Here is a 20586-nt window from a genome sequence, read left to right as displayed (position 1 = left end):
CATAGTTTCTTCTTTTTTTTTTTGTAACAAATAAATGAGGTTTAGCAACCTGAAAAGCATACCAGATTCTTGAGGCGAAGAAGGAGTCTATATCGAATCCAATATTCAATGAAAACAATTGGAAGAAAGAAACTATGTGAACTCAAGATGCCAAACAGAATTTGTAATTTCTTGTGGATTTTCAGTCACAACGGTTCTGTCAAATGTTAGATTAAGAAAAATGAAGCTTCAATCTCATGCATCATGCAGATTTTATTTATGCAATTAGAGAGTATACTTCACATTTTTAGAGATTGTTCATTTGCTCTTGGCATTTGGAATAGACTACTGCCAAAGTCAATGCAAACATGGTTCTTTAGGAGTAATCAAAAGGACTGGCTAACACTCGATATATGCGGAAAAGTCAAGGTTGGTACCCAGATTGGGCAATAAAGTTCAGTTGTGTGGTGTATAAAATTTGGTGCTGGATAAATAAAGAAAGTCACGAAGAAATCTTCACCAAACCAGGGAACGATGCAGAGCTTTGTTTAGAACTTTTCAACCAAGTTAAATCGATGTGGGGAATGAAAAAAAAAACAATAAAACCCAAATGCCCTAGAAGTGTTGGTGGATGAATTAATCATGAGGAGGATAGTTCAAAATAAATGTGGATGCATCATTATGCAAATGAGAATACAGTCAGATAGGAAGTGTAATTTACAACACAGAAGGCAACTTCCTTGGAGGATTCGTGAAAAGAAAAATGAAGATGAATATTTTAGAAGCTAAATTGCATGCCATCTATGAAGGAATTAATGTTGCACGCGAGAAGAATTTATGCCTTTATATGTGGAATCAGATTCTCTCAAAGCTATTGATCTGTTAAAGCCTAATGCAAGAATACAAAGGAAAGTAAACAAGAGTGGTGCATGCAATAAAGGAATAAGTGAGAAGCTATGAATGAATTAGATTCCAACATGTATACCGGGAGTTCAACTACATTGCTGACTGGATCACGAAGAGACCGACTTCTTTAGAGGAACCTTCTTGATTTTTTTGGATCCACCCCAAAAATTGAAGGAGATCCTACTGGCAAATAAAATTAAATCATAGATTTACCCTTGATTTGATGCTCCTTGTTTTGCATAAATAAAATTACTAGTTAAAAAATAATAACAAACTATCAAATAATATTATTAATGGATTTTTATTATTTGCATGGTGCATGCACATTGCATTTATGACCAATGAGGGAGTGCGAATAAGTATTTCTCTATACTTTTGATAGAATACGATTTTTTTTTTTATAAAAGTCTTAATAGAAAAAGTTAAGAATCTCTGTAGTCATGACACTATACGATGAGATGTTTCTTCATAGAGGTAAAAATGCTAATAATTTATAATAAAATAATAACATTATTATCAAAAGAAAACTAGTAATTATGAATTATTAATAAAAAAAATCTGTATGAAATTAAACGAGTAAAGTGAACTTTCGATTTTTGCCATTTTGTCATTCTAAAGCATGATTTTCAACAAAGATAAAATTTATAATTTCAAATAGAAACTTTTTTTTATTCGAAAGAGAAGAAAAGAAAATATATTCCATTTACTTAAACTTTCAAAATTTTGAAATTTCTTTTCACCAATTATAATATAAAATATTATTAAATTATTTGTCACGTAATAGTAATTCGGAACTAGGGGAAATTTTTTAACTCTTTAGAAGTAAAGGTTACTTTCCCAAAATCTTATATATATATATTGGCGAAAACCAAAATTTTATACCTAGTATAGGAATAGGAATTTTAGGCCATATAAAATAGAAAGATCAGGACTGAGGCAACTCGTTCGGACTTGTCTTTTCCTTGAATTAAATTATTAAATAAAACAAAGCATAAATAGTAAAAGAAAAATGATATCTGAACAACCATGTAAATTGCTTGACTGAATGCTCTTAAAATTTCTACAATTAATAAAATATTATAATTTCTTAAATAGTTTATGTACATGACTGTGTATATATATATATAACAGTACTTTCAAAAATTGGATGGATATGATAATATATGAACACTTTGGTTTAATTATTTTTTTAAAGTACATGATAAAAAATATGTTTTTTTTGTCAAAAAAATTGATCACCTCTTAGCAAACAACCACAATTCAATTCTCCCCGATAGTATATGCAATAGGGATAGAAAACTTGAATTTAATTCTCAAAAACTAACAAAAGGTGATTCAGGAACCTCGCAAGTCCCAAGCTTGCACAAGGTAAAGAGTCCTAAATGTTACCCTTCTGTGTAAGTAATATACAGTAATAAAATCCAATCGGCTGACGAGCAAATAATGTATGATGAAGGTCCTTGGAGTATACTCACAGCTTTTTACCCAAAAACACAAGAGCTTTACCAAAGCTTGATGTTACCAAACTGTATCTTCCTTCTTTTGTTTATTTATTTTTCCCATCAGGAAGGAAAAGGTAAAGATCTCCCTGTCAAGAGTACCTGGTTGCATCATGTGGAAAGAACTATTATATTTCTGCTTATTTTTCCTAAGCCACCAGCGTAGGAACCACCGTGTGAAAAAGGAAATGTGTATAGTTTTTAACATAGTTGGATATGATCGCTTTAAGATTCAACTTTCCCTGTTCCACAGGCATTGTGGGGAGTGTGTTCAGTATTTTACATTCATCCTTAACAGAGTATACCAAATCCAGCAGCGTTTTCAGATTTGCAGTGTCCAAACCAGAATTTAACACAAGCACCAATGCATCAACGCTTTATGTTTGGGCAGAGACTTTCGGCAAGTGCCAGGCAGAAGTCCTCGAACAAATATGTCAAAAACTAAAGCAAATAAGAAACAATGTGGAGGTTAGATTCCTCAGTCATACCATACCTTGAATGATCTGTGCAGGATCCATAAGAAACAATAAAGAGAAAATTCAACCCTTAAGCTGCAGGAAAGTCATTCTGAGTGAAAGCAATAGTTAAAAATTATCAGCTGAAAAATCAGGTTACTAAGATCTGTAACAGGAAAACTTGTAAACCACTCCTCGTCTTCACAGAATGGATTAACTAACATTCCCTACTTCCAGTGTAAAGGGCCCATATGTTGTAATGGCTGTGGGAAGTAAAGGACATCGAGTCTGATTAATTGGGTGGCAAAATGACTCAGGCATTGAAAGGTTAACACACAACCCTATAGATTCATTCTCTTTATAGAATAAACATACTTCTAATCTTACAAACACTGCAATTGTTTTTCTTGTCCATTTGACAATGACAATTTGACAAGTACCATTTGATTTAAAAAGAAAAAGGGTAATGACCATTTTCATGACACGTGACAAGTAGGTGGAAGGGCACCTCCAAATGTGGTCTGTGGCATGACAGATGCGACAGAAAGCACTGTCTGAGCGACATTGAATCGCTGTTGTGAGCAAATCAACAGCTTCAGAGTCAAACCTACTACCCAATTTGACCATCTTCCGTTCTATCCAAAGTGTGTGACAGGGTTAGGTCATAAATAGGTCTAGGTGACTCCCTATATGTGACCAGTTAACCATTCAGCAGCACAGTCGAGGTGCTTGTTCCATCAGTTCCACCGCACAACTAATCATAGGGGAAAGGATTAATGTCAAGAAGTGTGCAAAATAATGATGAAACAGCAATAACTTTGCGTAAACTGGAGATGTGACATTGAACCAAGATGCAATTAGAACAAATCCAATTATGGAAGGGCAATTGATATATAAAATATAAAACTACAAAATGGAGTTTACCTTATATGGACAAGCACTTCCTGTTGTAGCACCATGGGTTGCAGTATGGTTCAACTGTTCTTGCAAGCTTAGACATAAGACATCAATGTCCAATGCCATTCATGCGTCCCACTAAAGAAATACTCTTAAAGCAGCAACAACTTTCTCAGGCCTGTGAATGTATATACGTCAAGACTACCAAGAAAGAAGAAAGTGCAATGCTTCTCAATGAGAAGTGAAATACAGATTTAGTTACCAGTCCTCCTGTGGCATGTGGCCGGCACCTTCTATTAACTTGACCTTGACAACATCTGGATTTCCCTTCTGAAACTTATCTGCTTCTGATTGAGGCAAATACTTGTCTGATAATCCCCAGGCAAGTAGTACTGGTTTATCCCATCTGAAGCCCAGAATTTTGTTTTGGAGAATAATTTAAAAGCAGGAAATTCATAGATGTTAACTGCATGTACAATCCTAATAGACTTCAAGGAGGGAGAATATGTAAAACCTGACATCTTCAAAAATTAAAACATGTAAATTGGTGAAGAGATGGCAGGAAAGATTGGTAATCATTATTAACTTTTTAAGTACATGCATGAATGAATTCTCAAGAGACATGTAACTCACACAAGTCTACAAAAATGTTGTTCATTAATGTTCATACTGGTCAATTCACCAAAACCTACAGCTACTACCACAGTATACAAATTTGCATGGAAATAATTTCAAAGACCAATTTTGTTTCATTCAAGTTGAACAAACATTTGCTGTAACTGCATGAATAACATCAGCATACTGCATTCTTGTTTTGTGTTTTTCTTTCCTTTTTTTGCTTTCCATAACCTATAGCTGCCACAGTATACAAATTTGCATGGAAATAATCTCAAAGACCAATTCTGTTTCATCCAAGTGAACAGAGCAAACATTATTGTCATTTTGTCTTGCCTCTTTTTTTTTTTTTTTTTTTTTTTTTTGGGGGGGGGGGGGGGGGGGGGGGAGAAAGTAGATGGGGATTCTAGTTACAGTTTGAAACATACCTTCCAGATGAAAAGCCAGATGATATTCGGCCTGATATATCTTTGAAGTTAGCTTTTCTTGCAGCTTCAAGCAATGCTGAAAAACACAATAAAGGAAGACAAAATGATAAGGAAATTAAAGTTATCTAAGTAAAATGCCATGAAAGTGAATCAAACATTGCCTTCTAATACTTTCCATCACTCCATTGCTTGATACAAACTGTGCAGTACAAGAAACTTCAAAACAAAGGGAGGGAGCAAAGAAAGAAAGGAAAAAAATTGAAACTGAAGATATTCCTAATTGCTTGCTGAAAATTCCTGGATCCTTATAAAAGCCTTCATGAGTACCAGATATCAAACATCCATTTAATAACAAAATGACCCTTCCAACTCAACAACAATTGGTAGAACTAAGGAGCTACCATGGTACAGAAAAATTCTGCATATTGATATAATGCCATTGTATATCTTCCCTAGGCACTGTGATAAGAACCTTCAATTCACCAATGGAATTCAACACAAAACAGAGGAATTACACAAGAAATTCTGGCTTTAATGGCACTAGTCACCCCCTACACCTCACAGCGTCCTCAGCCAGAGGCTGCCCTGACTCATACTACAAAAAATGCTCGATTCCTCTACTCTCGACTTCTCCCTATTTACAACCCCCGAGCCCTCGCCTCCCCCCCCCCCCCCAGGAGCACATGGCCTCTCATGGCCTAATTCCAGGGTCCTATCACACTGCAACGCAATCTTGGGTTTGAAAACCTGCCTTGGGATTGGTCATAGGCTCACCCAACAACTAAACATCCCAAATATGAGAAGTAATGGCAATTCTGTAGAAATACCAAAGCTTACAAACTTACATACGGGCCTAGAAAATGGTGTTTTGTAATAAAACAGGATCTTAAATAGCTGTTAAGATATAAATGAAGTGAAAGAATGCCATGGTTATATTTGTTTAAGGGTCAATCTTAATCTTTTTGGGTTTAAATTCAATCAGTTTTACCATGAAAAGACTTGACTTTGGTGGGTCAATTAAAGTATTTTATTCTGATAATCTCTAGAATAACAAGGAATATCTGAATTTGGAACAGATCACTGCATGATACATCAAACTAGTTTTACAAACACTCCTCCGTAGAATGATGTTGCTAAAAACTGACATTTGCGTGATCCCCTTATGTTTCATATGCATGTTCCAAAAATCTTGCTAGAGTGATGTTTTTCTATGTTCTAACTTCTAACTACTAGCTATTTGATAAACCATATGTCATTAACAGTATATCTTCTTTTTCTGTGGATTTTCATCAATTATCTATACTTGGTCTCCCACTGTCGAGTTTGGTTGTACCTGTTACAACCTTCGTCCTAGTCTAGATAGATTATCTGCACACGCTACCAAATGTGTGGTGTATGGTTATGCTGGCACTTAAAAAAAAGTCAACAGTGTCACAATCTCATCAAACGTCAACAGTTAGAAGAAGAAGGGGGAGAAAGAAAGAAAAAAAAAGCTAATAGATGTTAATTCAGCGCATTTTCTTTTATCTAGTTGTTAAATCATGAAGTTCCAGTTATAAGGGCATCATCTCAGGGAATAGAACAGAATACAGACCAAATCCAGGTCCACTGCTTGCTAGATATGGTAAGCGATATACATCAGCCTTTTCCACCTTCAATTTATAACTGCCAAGATAGTAGTTTAGGGTAAGAAACAATAAAACAAACGAACTATATTTGATACAATGTAGTTTGGAAACTATGATAAACTGTGACATAATATGTGCATAAGCATCCATTCAGCTTTTAAAATAAAATGGAACCCTGTAAATTCACACATTGAGTCTTATTTTCAATTGTGTTCCTAAAAACAATGACTGTTGAGTAGCTGATATAAATTAATCTTGGGCTTGTAAACAATCTAAAAGGAGACAGCAGAAGAATATAATGCTGATACAATGATAACATCAAGTGCTACTGAGATTATTCTGGACCAAGTTTGAGTCGAAAGAAGTATTTGTTTACTAATGACCCCAGAATGTTAACTTTTTGTTATTGTGTTCATAGTTGCTACGACATTAAATAAATAGCAAGATCCTCAAATTTACAAAGATAGCATGATTGCATTATTCCATATCAGTGCGTGTGTGGATTTTTCCAAATGTAACATAGTACAAAACTCATAAAATCTCAACCATTTTGTTTCTGGTTTTGTAAGCTAAAGAGAGAGTGGTGAGTTGATCATGTTCCTGCTGTTGGATGTTTTACTAAATGTTTTAAATGTGGTACAAAATGCCTATGCAAGGACCAAAAGGTAAAGGATTTTTCAAGCATTGGATAGATAGAGCTTGGTCTCAATGGGTTAAATCTTAAACTTCAAAGCCCAGTTCAATCATAGATCAAACATGTATGGGAATTTTCCTTTGATTTCAATTGTTTAATTGCTTCCAAGGGCGGGCCTGGCGCAATGGTGGAGTCTCTCCATTAGTGCGTTGGAAGTTGTCGGGTTGCCACAAAGACAATTTTCATTTGGGCAGGTACTTGATATGTGAATATTGAGTCATCCAACCAAAAACTTAAGCTATTAGGTGGAAAGGCCCAACTGGCATACAAGGTCATCCAAACTCCCAACTTGGTTGAGGTCAGATTCCAATCCGACACCCCCCTCAAAAATATTGTTTCCTTTGGTGCTACACATTAGAGCAGTTGTCTTGCCACAATTGGTAGTACAATTTACATATTGGCAAGGTACTTGAAGATGGATGTGATACCATATTGAGTCATCCAAACCAAAAGCTTCAGCCATTAGGTGGAAAGGCCCAATTGGTATTACAAGGTCATCCAAACTGCAAAACTTGGTTGAGGGCTTCAGGATCAATTGCCTACGACATGCGCTCACCTAATCTGCAATGTTGGGCATTCCTCTTTGGTGCTACATCCAAGAAAGCATTAGCGGCTTCCTCATAATTGGTTGTAAGCAAAAACATATGCTAGTACAAGGTATTGAAGATGGTTATGATACCATAGTAACCTTTACCAAATAAAAAGCGTGAGCCAAGTCAGAGGAGATGGTCCAATTGGTAGTTCATGAAGGCATTCAAGGTGAAAAACTGAGACGAGGGCGTCTTTAAATATTTTTTCATGAACAATCTGGAAAATCTAGGATAAACCAAACCTAAAACCATATCATTGTCAACGTTATCAACATTGACTGCCTTATATGTTACAGTTACAATGCATGATCATGATAAAGATATAACAATGGATTTAGAAGGATAAGGGGATGGAGCTTTGACAATATTCACCCCCCCCCCTCCGCACAAAAAAAAATGATGATTATAGGGAAATTAAAGAGAGTGAGAGAGGTAAAGTAAAAATTACAATGATTTCTGATGCATAATATTGCTGCAAATCGAGAATTACTCAGTCAAGTAAAAGGTTTAATTCTCAGATAAAGAAAATGTATGATGCTTACTAGCATGTTCAAAGCCGCAGCAGCTAGATTGCAACATAGGGCATGAGGAGAATCTAGTTTAAGCTTTCACTTAACCAAAACCAATCATCTTCTTAAGCAATTTTTTTTGAAAATGTTCAGCTGTTCTCCACCCTTTTCCATTAACTCCATTTGCTTAAATTAAAAGGTCTGCTACACTACCTCAGCAAAAAGTTTTAAGTATTTGAACATAACATAGTAGGCCTTGCAACATAACTTCAATCTTTTTCACTTCCTAAGAGACGGATTATATATTGTAATCATCTATATTATGTACTCTATTTACGACTTAAAACAGATGTAACCTAAATGAGCAAACTTCATATACTCATAGAACATAGTGATCAACCTGTAAGCAAGGGCGTCATACTTCAAGATCCAGTACATCTTAATATTTGGAATTACTCCTTCTCTAGCATTATTTCTTTTGGTAAAGCATACAGGGTAATTTAAAATACTTCTCAAACTTAATCAAAGCACCATCAGTAAGGGAGGAACATCAAACCATCTCTAAAGCATCAGTAAGTAAATATTCTATGATGAAGAAAAAGAGAAGATATTGCAGATACATACGCGCTGCCTGCTTCAATAAAGCGCTCAGCCATGATAGCATTCTGGCATGTAAATTCACCCAAAAGTGGAAATCTGGAAAGCAAATAATCCATAAGAACCAACAACCCAATAAGTAGGATGCAAGCAGAAAATAGAGAAAAACAGTTAACATTTAACTCACACTCCATAGACCTAAGCTCCATACATCAATATGTCAAGAATATTAAACTTATTGAATAGCTTATGACTATACCATGGAGAAATTGATGTACTTACTGGCACCAGAATACAGACCATTTATTGCCTTATGAGAAGGAAGATGTACTAAAACAATGAAATGAAGAGAGGCAGGTCCATGAGATCAATTAGAATGAAAATTTTAGCACAAGGTACTCCATGGAGATGAAGGAGCTTTAGATTGTATCCCAGACTACCAGTGTAACTATTTGATCCACTGCAACCTCATGGATAACATTTGAAGTCCATATCTGTGCCTTTCTCTGGAAAGGTTCAGATTCTTCCAGATTTCCCCGACCATTTGAGCTGTAGTCTACCTCCCCAAGGGAGGTGTCTTGGGCTTGCGAGGAATCAAAGAGGTGAATTCAGACGTTAAGAATTCCATGCTTAGTTTATAAGAACCCATCAAGAATTGAAGTAAATTGGTTCATGTGTAGTTCATAGATAAGTGATAACTGGGAGATCCACCATAGAATTTCATCTTCCAAACCATTTCAGTTAGAAGGAGAAAATTACTGAACCTTAGCTGTTGAAACAATCCAGGAACTGGAGATGTGTCAGACAGTGGACTGTTAAGAATTGCAAGCTTTGAAACCCTGCTTGAGTTTTTCAAGGCCCAGGTCAATCCATATGAACCTACAAGAAACCCCTACAAGGATAATATATAAATGTATATTATTTAATGCTGATGTAGTTCAATAATAACATGCAATAGAAATTACTATTTTTTCGCTGGCAGGTTTTTTTCTTTAATCCTTAATTAAGTATTGCAAATTAATTTATTTGAGATGTTTACACAAGGTGGTGTTCATAAGAGATCCACCCGGGTAAAAACTATAGATGCAAGATATGGGAGGGGAGTGAATGCTTTCTGGTCCACCAGGTGTATAGACACAAAAATACACATCATGAGAAGAAAAAGAAAATCAGAGCCACAAGCGATCAAACCTGAACGACTAAAAAAATTGGAGAGATAATATCCAGCACATCAAGTAATTTATCAAATTCCAAATGGAACTCCTCTTCTGTAAAAGAAGTAATGGAAATCTCAGAAGATAGGCAGTCATAAATAAATATTATTAAGAAAATTTAAATTAAGGCTTACTGTTTAAAGAATATACAAACCTGTATAGTTAAAATCATAACCAGGTTGGGGCTTGTCACTAAAACCAAATCCTATCCAATCAGGTGCAAAGCAATGGAAGCCAGCATCTGCCATCTAATCAGGACAAAATTTTAAGAACCAGCGATATCAGTGAGAGGATGCTACAGTCATTGCATATACAAGGAAGGGTTTTTTGGCTATTTTTTGTATTATGGATGTATGATGCCTATACATAAGAACCTTTCTCTTTTTTGATTAGATATTCTTTTTTCACTTTAAATAACTTAACGTAATTCTACTTCTTCAGTTTACCTCTCCCAATGTTTGCTGCCAGTCCCAATGCTGGACAAAAAAAGGAGGCTGGTGTCTTAGGTCAGTAGGAAACACGCCAGACCCTTTTAAATGGATTATACAACCTTGTATTATAAATGTTAAGCTAGGGTGTACCCTGACAGAATAAGTGATGTGCTGAACTATAGCGGATGTGTAGTCAAAGGTGTGCAACGAATAACTAGGGCATCTTCCTAAGTGATGCAGCAACAAGCAGGCAAGGGAACTGCACCCTGGACAAGTGAGAGTAAAGAATCTGGTTCAAAAGTGTAAAACTGGAATAGCATCTTGGAACATTGGATCTTTACAAGTTATAAGTCTAGAGTTTATAGATGGTATGAGGACAAGAACAATTAACATAGCCTCTATTAAAGAAACTAGATGGAAGGTAAAAAAGCTAACGAGCTGGACTTTGAACCTTGGTATAGATGGGCATAGAGGAAATAAAAGAAGTAGAAGTGGAGTAAGCATAATAGTAGATAAAGATTTAAATTAACAGATTTGGAGACAGGAATATTTCCATCAATCTTGCATTGGAGAAAAAAGGTTGTATAATTTACACTTGTGCAACTCAAGTAAGTTACAATTTTTGGAGCACATGGATGGGTTAGTGCAAGTTTTCGTCAAGGAGATAAGATTATGATAGGGGTGACCATAGAGACTATATAAGTGTACACGGATGATATGGTTCTGGAGAGAAGGAAAAAGAGAGATCCTTGATTTTAGAGTCTACTATGGCTTTTGATTAATTCATTCTAAACACATCTTTTGAAAAGAGAGAGGAGAGTTTAATTGCCTTCAAAAGTAGTTGCCAAATCAATTTCTTCAAAACTAGAGGGTCCAATAGATTATTAAACGCAAGGACCATGCAGCGAGCTAATCGATAAGGTGGTTGTGCTTAAAACAAGATACTTTGAAATCATATATTAATGGACAAATCAAAATGGATGTGTGCCTCACTGCATAACCTAAGAAAGGAGAGCTTAATATCCCTAGGATAAGGTTGAGCCTAAAAGGAGATACTTTGAGATCATATACTAATAGTCAAACCAAGAAAGTGGGACTTTGAGGAAGTTAGTAATATGATGTGGTATGAGATGGATGCTTGAATAAAGAAGGTTGCTAAAAAATATCCTATGTAAATTGAAAAGAAAACAGCTTTCTTCTAGAGAGACTTGGTGAGTTGGTGGTGGGATGATGAGGTTCAAACATCCATCAAGTCAAATAAGTAATTCAGACATGGCAAAGGACTTAAAATGTTGAGGATCTACAAAGGTATAAATTTTCCAAATGATTCTGGTGAAAGCAAGGGAGAAAAAAATATGGAGATTATTTTATGAGAATTTGAGCACAAATGTGGGGGGAAAGCTACCTTTAAGATCGCTAAAATGAGGGAAAAGAAGAGCGGAGGTCTTGACCATATTAGACGTATTAAAAATGAAGATGGTAAGGTACTGGTAGGGGAGATGTGGTCCTAGATTGGTAGGAAACCCACTAGGAGCCAACATTCAGAATCTAATTTAACTTAGTAAAAGAAAAAATTTAAGGTCTGTGGTCCATCTGAAGGCGCTTATGTTTACATCTAGGGTTTGACCATTGGGTTAGGACCAGTCAGCATTGGGAGTCTATCAGTGAAGGTTTAAGGTTTCATGGATCAGGTTTGAATGCTGAATTTGGAGTTTTAGCCTCACGGTTTTTTGAATAAGTGTAAGGATGAAGTTCTAGTGTTTTGGCTGCTCAGAAGGAAACCAAACTCAAATGGTTTTATTAGGAAAGCATGGGGAGTGATCAGTTAGAATTGGAGTTATTTTTTATGATTGACTTATGAGGTTTAAAAATTGGGTCTTCCAGTGAATAAGTGAATTCTGGGGGTTCAACAGATGGATAGAGTGTGGGGGCTAATGAGGGGAGACTGTGATCAAATATGGAAGGATTCCAATGGAAAGCAATTGCAGTTTATGAAATTAGAATTTTTGAGAATGAAATAGGAAAATACTTAAGGAGGATGAGAAGAAGAATTGGGAGGTGGAGATGATTCAACTTACGTTACAGTTTAGTGAAAAACAACAAATCAATTGACTGATAATAATAAGACCCTGATCATTTATAAAGAATATTCAGCAACAAAGAACTTCCAGATTTTGGATATGGCAGCTTTAGGCTGCTTGAAGAAATTTTGATTGAGGGGGGATAGTAAATAGAAGCATTAACTCAGAGGGGCAGCAATGCTCAAATTCATGGGCTCAACTAAGCTATTACATATGAATTTATAGCCAAATTGTCTGACATTAAACCTGGACTAAAATAGAGGCTAGGACTCAAATCAAAACTAGGATTACCGTTCACATGTAGCATTAACTCCAGAGCACAAACAATGAATTAAATGAAACAACCAATAGGCTAACTAAAATTTTAAACAACTAAAACCTAAGTCCACATCTTTGATCTAGGTGCAGGGATCATGTAGGGAGGATCCCCAAGGCGTTGTTTGTTTGCTAGATAAAAAAGGGATGGGAAAAATAAACATGTGAGACCCACATGAAGTGGGGTGGAAGAACAGGAAAGGATTTTGTGAAAAAGTTACAAATGTAGGTCCCACTTTTACTATATCCCTCACTTTTCCACAAAGTTCCACTACATATATGGGACTTTGAAACAAGATGGGGTGAGAAAAGTGACATGCCACGTCAACAAACAAGCTTCCTTAATTCAAGGAAGCTTGTCTGACCACTTTCCCATCCCATTGAACCAAACAAACAACTTTCCCACCCCATTGAACCAAACAAACCATGTTTTGGGATTTCATGGAAAAGTATATTTTTTCCCACCCCACTTTTTATTTGGCAAACAAACAATACCTAATAGTGCTGATGTAGGTAGGAATCCCTACACCTGAGGCTGTTTTTAGGCAGCCAAGCTGCATCAAAGAGACAAGGACATTAAGAAGAGATGGGGAAGTTATTCCTACAGATTATTGAATAAGCATAATTTGATAAGACTATGCTATCCATCAAGACACCATAGGTCATAGATATACACAAAGAATTAGGTTGTTTGAAGTAAAAGAAGCTTTAAGGAGGATGATAATAGGCAAAGCATAAGCATAGATGAAATTCCAATAGAAGTGTGGAAGAGCATAGGAATATGAGGTTTATCTTGCCTAAATAATTTGTTTGAAAGATCATAAGCATAAAGAAGACGTCAAATGAATTGAGGAGAAGCACCGTAGTTCCACACAAGTTGAAGTGGAGTGACTAATCCAAAAAAAAAGTTGAAGTGGAGTGGAAGTGGAGAGTTGTGCATGGAATTGTGTGACTGGGCATATACCTTTAGAACTTGTAGGAACATAAAATTCCATAGGATGTTCCTACAACTAACTAAGATGTATGGTGTAGAATGTTTGGCAATTAAGAAACATCATATAGATAAACCCAATGTAGCAGAGATGAAGCTGTGAAGATGAGAGTGGAAAAACCAGGAAGGACAAAATAATAAAAGATTATATCAGAATCGGCTAGGGAGTAGCTTGGATTTGGATACATGATAAGTACGAGAGGTGGCTTGGTCATGTTCAACAAAGGCCTTTGGAAGATCTAGTATGGAGTTGATTCAGATTAAACTAAAGAGCCAAGGACAACCCAAAGATGACTAAAGGAGGAGAGAGGAAAGATGTGAATAAGTTAATTTGTATCAAGCATGACCTTGAACAGAGTTGATTAGAGAGAATGGAATCTATGAAGCTCACTATCTCTCCATTTTCAGATTCATAGGCAGGATCCCATGCCACATCTCCCTGCATCTTTAGGGATGAGTACATCAGATGCCTTGCAAATTATGAATTATGGAAACTAGGAAACAGAGCCTAAAGATCACACGTGCCATCAGACACAATAAAGTGTCTATAAGGAAGACAGAGAAAACACTAAAATTTCTCTGCAATTATAGATGAAAAGGTTTTATGGACAAGTAAAACTACTGAGTAACTTGCATTATGCAAAAAAATTTCTTAATTCTTTGTTTGGTTCAATACATTGGTGCTATATGAACTTGAGTGACCACGTGAAATTTGGAATGGAAACAACTACAGGACCTGAGCCATAACCACTCGATAGCTATAAGATTGTGTAGGAGCCCCATGAATGAAAACGATCGTGCCACGCCGGCTCTCAGATGATCCTGCAGAGCTAAGCTTGAATTATCAACATGTTGTGTAGAAATCGTAAATAGGAAAGCAAAATGTAACATAAATGCATTATCTACCTGTTTCCCTCACAAACCAGACAAATTTCCCCTGATCTGATGTATTTGCCGTAATCCTTCCCCTTATCTTCTATTCTCTGGATTCGAAAGCCATATGAGTTAACTAGCAAAATTTTGTTACTCAGATCAAAACAAGACATCTGGAGAACGAAGTTAACGATGATTTTGAAAACAAGTTCACACTTGTCTAAATTAAACAGTAAGTTTTCTTACATAAAGCATCTGACCAACATTTCCATCTTCAGCTGGGACCTCAGGAAGCTGAATAGCTCCTCGGCTAGACGGATTATCGGTGACGAAACCGAAGGGATTAAAAGCGGAGCCATCGTCTTCTTTCTTCCCGTCATCGCCGTTCTTCTCTGTAGAAGTAGCTCTGACAACATCTCTTCTCCAATTCTTCTTCTTCTGATTCCTCATGACATCGCCTTCAAATACTGAACTCCGAAGCTTGAAAGATGGAGAAAAGAGAGAGCACGCCATGAAGAAGGTTACAGAGTTCGCCAGCAACGGAGAGACGCTTAGTTGTTTAATAGACTCCAACGGATAAAACTGATAGGATTAATGGTGCCAAAAAAATTGGCGACACCAAGAATTTCCCTCCTCCATTATTTCACATATGCCCTCATCCTTTGTCGTAATTACTTCGTAATTACTACGAGAACTTCGTGTGCAAATACAGCGCATATATGGGGGCTTCTGTGTAGTTTGTCAAACATGCGAGGATTTCCTTTTGAAAAATACCAAAATTTTAAGTTTTCAGCTAATAAGGCTGAAACGGATTTCCCTCCCGTGCAACTTCAATTAAATTTAATCCTATTGACTTTCCAGAAATCGGATAAAATTCAAACCATCCCACATTCATTCCCCTGCACCAATCCTCAATTTGCTGTTTTATTGAAGACATGCTACAAATCAGGGTTTCACGATCAATTTCCTTTCCAACACAGAAATGGCGACCCAGCCTTGCAAATTTGCTTTGGTATGTACCTGGCCTGCAATTCCTTGAAGGGCAGAGGAGAGGGAACAGTTTTTGCCAGCGTAAATGAGAAAATACTGACTGGAAACTTTTGTTCACTCATTCCAACCAGGTAGAACATCTTTTGCTTCCACGACTCCACCAGCTTTAGTGAATTTCATGGCGCCTAAAACCAAGTAGGTTGGTTGGGCTTCTGCCTTAGTTTGAGATGGCTCGTTTATTTCAGCTCCACCTGGAAATTGGTTTCCCAGGACCAGCAGAAGTGGATAAAGCAAACGCTATCAAGAGGAATTCAGCAGAGCATACTCAACAGGACAAGGTGGGGCGGGGGCAGGGGGGTTTGACCGATCCAATCCGGAGCAGAAGGCCATTGGAATTTTATGGAATCTTGCTTGACACTTAAAAACTGATTAAAAACTTTACTCCAGGACTGCCTGCAAGAAATATAGCTACATTATACAAAAGTATTTGTACACATTCAATGAGTCTAACTGGTTAACAAGGAGAATACAATGTTCATATCAAACTCAATGTTCATAACAAACATCAAATCCAGACCTTCCCACCAACGGTGTTGGTGGGATGACGAACCAAGGTGCCAAAACTGCAGGAATTCCAACTGCCCTACATGTCAACCGCCACAAACCTACATCAGGACATTGGTGTTGTCCAACTCCCATACAACATTCCAGCCACCAACAAGCAAAACAGCTGAAATCTCCATAAGAAAAAAGACCACACAAATTTAACAAACAAACAACAAGAAGAGAACGTGAAGTAACACAGGACATTGAGAAATGCTATCTTCAATGTCATCTTCAGCCTTCAAAATCTGTGCAATGATGAAACTGCTATCTCAAACCCAATCAACACTTTCTCATTTCAGGCATGAAGGCAATGTAGGTCCATGGCAAACAACTGCAACCACAATATAAATGACAACCAACAGGATGACTATCAATGCGACCCTGCAAAAAAAGTATATAAAACAGTCAGCAAATTAATCAGGAAGCTGGCCAATGTAGCAATGAAAAAACTTAGTTCCAGGTTTATGTTTCCAGATTTATATACACCTTTCATTTCTATTTTTACTTATACGATCTTTTGTTTTTTTCCTATTTTTCTTTTTTTGGCAGGGGTGGGGGGTTGTATGTCACACACACACACACGCACACACACACAGATTGCATCAGAGCTGAAAATAACCAAATCGTTGACCAAGGGTGTACAACATGACATGCTACAGGAGGCTGTGTCCAACTCCCCACCCCCTCCCACTTCTCAATGGCAATGCACGTCTATGGAGAAAAGATTACATAGAGAACAACATTTGCTACCGTAATTGTACAGAAATAGAACTGCATCCAGGAGGGGAATAAGAGAAAATGCAATGCCAATGGACTACTTCAAAAGACTCAGCATCAGAACATTAATATATTTCTTCCATAAATCTTGAGGCATGTAAATTATTTAAGCACAGGATTAGCACAATGATAATCTTATTCATGCAAATGATGACGCAGAAACATAACATTTATATGCATACAAAACATCACAGAGACAATCAACTAATATTCCCCTATAAAAGTGGCGTGTCTGATGTGGGAACTTTGAGCCAACTCCCAAAAAATTGAAATGTCCCTGTTACCCATATTCTATCTCAAAAGTTTCTAGACCAAGACCACAAAACACTGGATGGCTATGAGAACCAGGAAAACCAAATAATTAGTGATCCACATAAATTTCTCCCAGAAAAATCCCATAAGATTGTTACGAATTTATGATCATTTGATTCATCTGGTCTAAACTCTGTGAAGACTTGAAACTAAAGAATAGCTAGTAGCTAAATGCAGCACTTTAGAAAAGACAATGAATGGCTCATTAGCCTACAAAATATTTGCTATGTCTCAAGGGAAGACAAAAGATTGGATTTTCAAACTTCTACTTACACAAGTTTAAAATTTTATATATATATATGGTGGGTACGATTTCAACTAATCTTCTTATAGTTTGTATATAGTTTGGTCATAGAGCCCCATAAACATCCAATTCTGTAACCCTTCTCATAGTGTCCTTGACAGCCCTCTGCCACCTCACCCCCACTGCCCTGAGAAACAAGAGAGAGAGAGGGGGGAAATAAAAAATGCACAGGCCTTTTGGATATTCCACGCCCAACCCAATAGAGTGCATCATATACACTCACAAATGCACGAGAGAGAGTTCTATGTGCCTCTGTGTGTGTGCGTGTACGTGTGTGTCTGCCCTGAACTTATGAATATCATTTCTTTGGGTTCAGTATACTTACGTGAGCTTAACATTTCTCCACCACACAGTATTCTTGAAACGACGAGCCTGCTTTCTGAAACGGAATGTATTTCCTTGCATATGAGTAGTCTTATCAACCAATAGCTCTAAGCGGTCTCCCCTCTCTAAAACTTTGTCGATATTGTCTATCATGACAGTGCGCACCTATAAAATTATAAAAACAAAGTGTATTCAGAATTTAAAAGTTATACAAAATGGTAACTGCACTGATGATTGTGTTCCCTCATCATTTTGGGAATAATCAGCACAAAATATTTCTTTCTATTATTTGACCTTCCCAAAACTCCCCACCCACCCCCACCCTACAAAGAATCCCCAAAAAGATAAATAAGAGGTGATCTACATTCTAAACATTAGTTTACATAAAGGGCATAGTGCCTTTTCCAACTGACTATAGCCCATGTTTAATTATTAAACAAATGCCATAATGAGAGAAGCAAACATGGACTAGAGCAGTTAAACAAACAAACAAACAACAACAAGACCTGGGGAAAAAACAGATAAAGATTGCAAAGGGTCACCACAAATAGAAACTGAATCCCTGAAGCTCATATACCTGGCTCATTTCACCTTTCAACCGGTTCATTCTATCAGCATTGGGGTCATTGGAGTAGTAATCTATCTGCTGGCTCAGAACTCTTGAAAATTCATCATTCATACCATAAGCCTGAGCTGTAAGAACAGCACGGCCATAGGTTCTCACAAATCTTTGATGGATATCTTCCAGGAATGCAAAAGGTATTCTCCCTGCACGAAAACACTCAACATATTACGCAAACATCAAATGTCACCATTCCGAAGCATAACCGGAGCTGCAATTCACCTCCCAGAGTCAACAGGTAGAGAAAGCTTAAAAACATGAGCAGTGAGTCACATAAGCAGTTTACACACTACAAAGACAATTATGACCCAGGATTACATGAATGAAATCATGGAGTCATACATGAATGAAAGCACGTTCACACGTGTTGGTACTATGGAGATTGTGTATGAAACTTCTGGCAACCATAGAATAAATCGCAATAAACACTTAGAAATTCTCAACATAACCAGGAGAACGAATTCTACAATGCATGCTCATTTCTTTACCGACCCAAAGATGAGATCTATTTTGATTTACATGAACAAATCTCAGTATATGTGTACTTCGAATATTCAAATTCTTCTTCCTATACTGGATTGATCACCCAATCCCTCTTTCCTGTTTTCAAATGTTCCCCTACCCATTCTCTTCCTTTCCACTAATAAACACATGCACGGGAAGGGAGGCAAATAGGGGCAAGAGAACCGCCTACAACCGCAGCGCCGGAAAGTACCTAAATAGTGTTCACGCTTCTGTTGAGCGTGGTCTCAACTCCGTATACTGCAGTGCAATTAGAAATGACAAGTCTCCGCTTACTGACTTTCCATGTGAGAAAGAAAAACATGTCAATTCCAGCTTACTCACAAGTAATTTCAGCCAGCTGAATCCAATTTCTCCATTCAACTCTAGTAAAGACTCCATATGCAAAAATTAAAACAAAGAAGAAGAAGAAGAAGAAAAATGGAAATAGAGACGCTTGGTCCCTTAAATTAGTTGAGCTTGCATGGAATCAACAGATCCAATGGTAGGTTTTTCACTTAAATTTCCTTTTTCGGATTGTAGAGATGAATAATCGAACAGTATAGACAATAAGGGTAGAGGAAAAGAGGGTAAGCAGTGAAAGCTAAGCCATGAATTGGAGAAGGAGAACCTTACTTCCTGCGGTGTCGTCAGCCATGCATAAAACAGTAAGCCCATCGGTCCTCTTGACATGAAAGATGTAGCGATCCTGACTATAGGAAACGTGGCTATCGTCGTTGCCTGGGATTTTCTCCAGTATCTGTCGAGCAATCGCGTTTGCATTCGTCGATGTTGCACTGAATTCCGCCAAAACCACAGATCCTCGTGCAACCAGCGCAAACAAGATCGCCATTTCTCTCCTCTCCCCTAAACAGAAATCGATCGAATTGTTGATCAAATAATTCTTGTTCTCCTACTGTGACATAAGAACTGGTCTATGGAGAACCAACTTCTCAGTCGAGAATTTCATTCCCAGAATAGAAGCATCAAGCAATTCTAGGGTTTCAATCGATGAGATTGGGCGGATGCTTTTGGCGGAATTAAAGTTTTCGCTATTCACACCTCAGCGTCGCGTGACATGATAGCATTCATATAATTATAATGAATAATATGTACCAAAAAATTATAATAAACAATAAACGGTTCTACATAAATAAACAAAAAGAAATTAATGCAACGCCAACCCAATCGTGCGTAGCAACCACAGTCGGAGGCATCGCCACGCTAGCGCCACTTCAATATTCAATTCCACTGGGACGCCCACCGATACTTCAGCCTCAGGTGTCTAGATCACCTCCTCGTCATGCGAGCTCCCTTGTTACTTCTCAACCATACAAAAAGAAGAATATGATCCACTTTTAAGTACTTTAAAAATGAATTAGAGGTGAAACCCTAAGAAGATCCCACCCGATTATGTAGTTTTTCTTTCTTTTTTTTTATCATTACCC

The 20586-nt window shown here is 37.1% G+C and overlaps 2 protein-coding genes across 2 annotated transcripts; both read right to left on the bottom strand.

Moving 5' to 3' along the window:
• Positions 1-2490: 2490 nt before the first annotated feature.
• LOC149009447 (alpha/beta-Hydrolases superfamily protein) lies at positions 2491-15308 on the bottom strand. Its single transcript, XM_089160544.1, has 12 exons — positions 14949-15308; positions 14736-14812; positions 14566-14659; positions 10166-10259; positions 9989-10065; positions 9562-9689; positions 8825-8896; positions 6374-6444; positions 4780-4855; positions 3999-4142; positions 3764-3914; positions 2491-2825 (listed from the first exon to the last, which is right to left on the bottom strand). The coding sequence occupies exons 1-11, from the start codon at positions 15213-15215 to the stop codon at positions 3875-3877; spliced, it is 1140 nt and encodes a 379-aa protein (XP_089016670.1). The 5' UTR covers positions 15216-15308; the 3' UTR covers positions 2491-2825; positions 3764-3874.
• An 836-nt stretch (positions 15309-16144) lies between these two features.
• Positions 16145-20216, bottom strand: LOC149009446 (vesicle-associated membrane protein 711-like). The gene is made up of 4 exons (XM_089160545.1): positions 19775-20216; positions 18593-18783; positions 18017-18180; positions 16145-16679 (listed from the first exon to the last, which is right to left on the bottom strand). Exons 1-4 carry the CDS (start codon positions 19989-19991, stop codon positions 16589-16591), a joined length of 663 nt encoding a protein of 220 aa, XP_089016671.1. The 5' UTR covers positions 19992-20216; the 3' UTR covers positions 16145-16588.
• Between the last annotated feature and the right edge of the window lie 370 nt (positions 20217-20586).

Source organism: Hakea prostrata, chromosome 7, assembly GCF_041222555.1.
Source record: "Hakea prostrata isolate BN-2017 chromosome 7, UWA_Hpros_2, whole genome shotgun sequence".
NCBI lineage: Eukaryota > Viridiplantae > Streptophyta > Magnoliopsida > Proteales > Proteaceae > Hakea > Hakea prostrata.
This window is presented reverse-complemented; position numbering and strand designations above follow the sequence as displayed.

Excerpts from the sequence above, each read along its gene's own strand:
- LOC149009447 (XM_089160544.1), bottom strand. The coding sequence starts at position 15,215 with ATGGCGTGCTCTCTCTTTTCTCCATCTTTCAAGCTTCGGAGTTCAGTA. Across the intron at positions 10,066-10,165 it reads TTATGATTTTAACTATACAG|AAGAGGAGTTCCATTTGGAA; the intron begins GTTTGTATATTC and ends CTTCTTTTACAG. Across the intron at positions 4,143-4,779 it reads TCTGGCTTTTCATCTGGAAG|ATGGGATAAACCAGTACTAC; the intron begins GTATGTTTCAAA and ends TCTGGGCTTCAG.
- LOC149009446 (XM_089160545.1), bottom strand. The coding sequence starts at position 19,991 with ATGGCGATCTTGTTTGCGCTGGTTGCACGAGGATCTGTGGTTTTGGCG. Across the intron at positions 18,784-19,774 it reads GGCTGACGACACCGCAGGAA|GGAGAATACCTTTTGCATTC; the intron begins GTAAGGTTCTCC and ends GTTTTCGTGCAG. Across the intron at positions 18,181-18,592 it reads TGAAAGGTGAAATGAGCCAG|GTGCGCACTGTCATGATAGA; the intron begins GTATATGAGCTT and ends ATAATTTTATAG.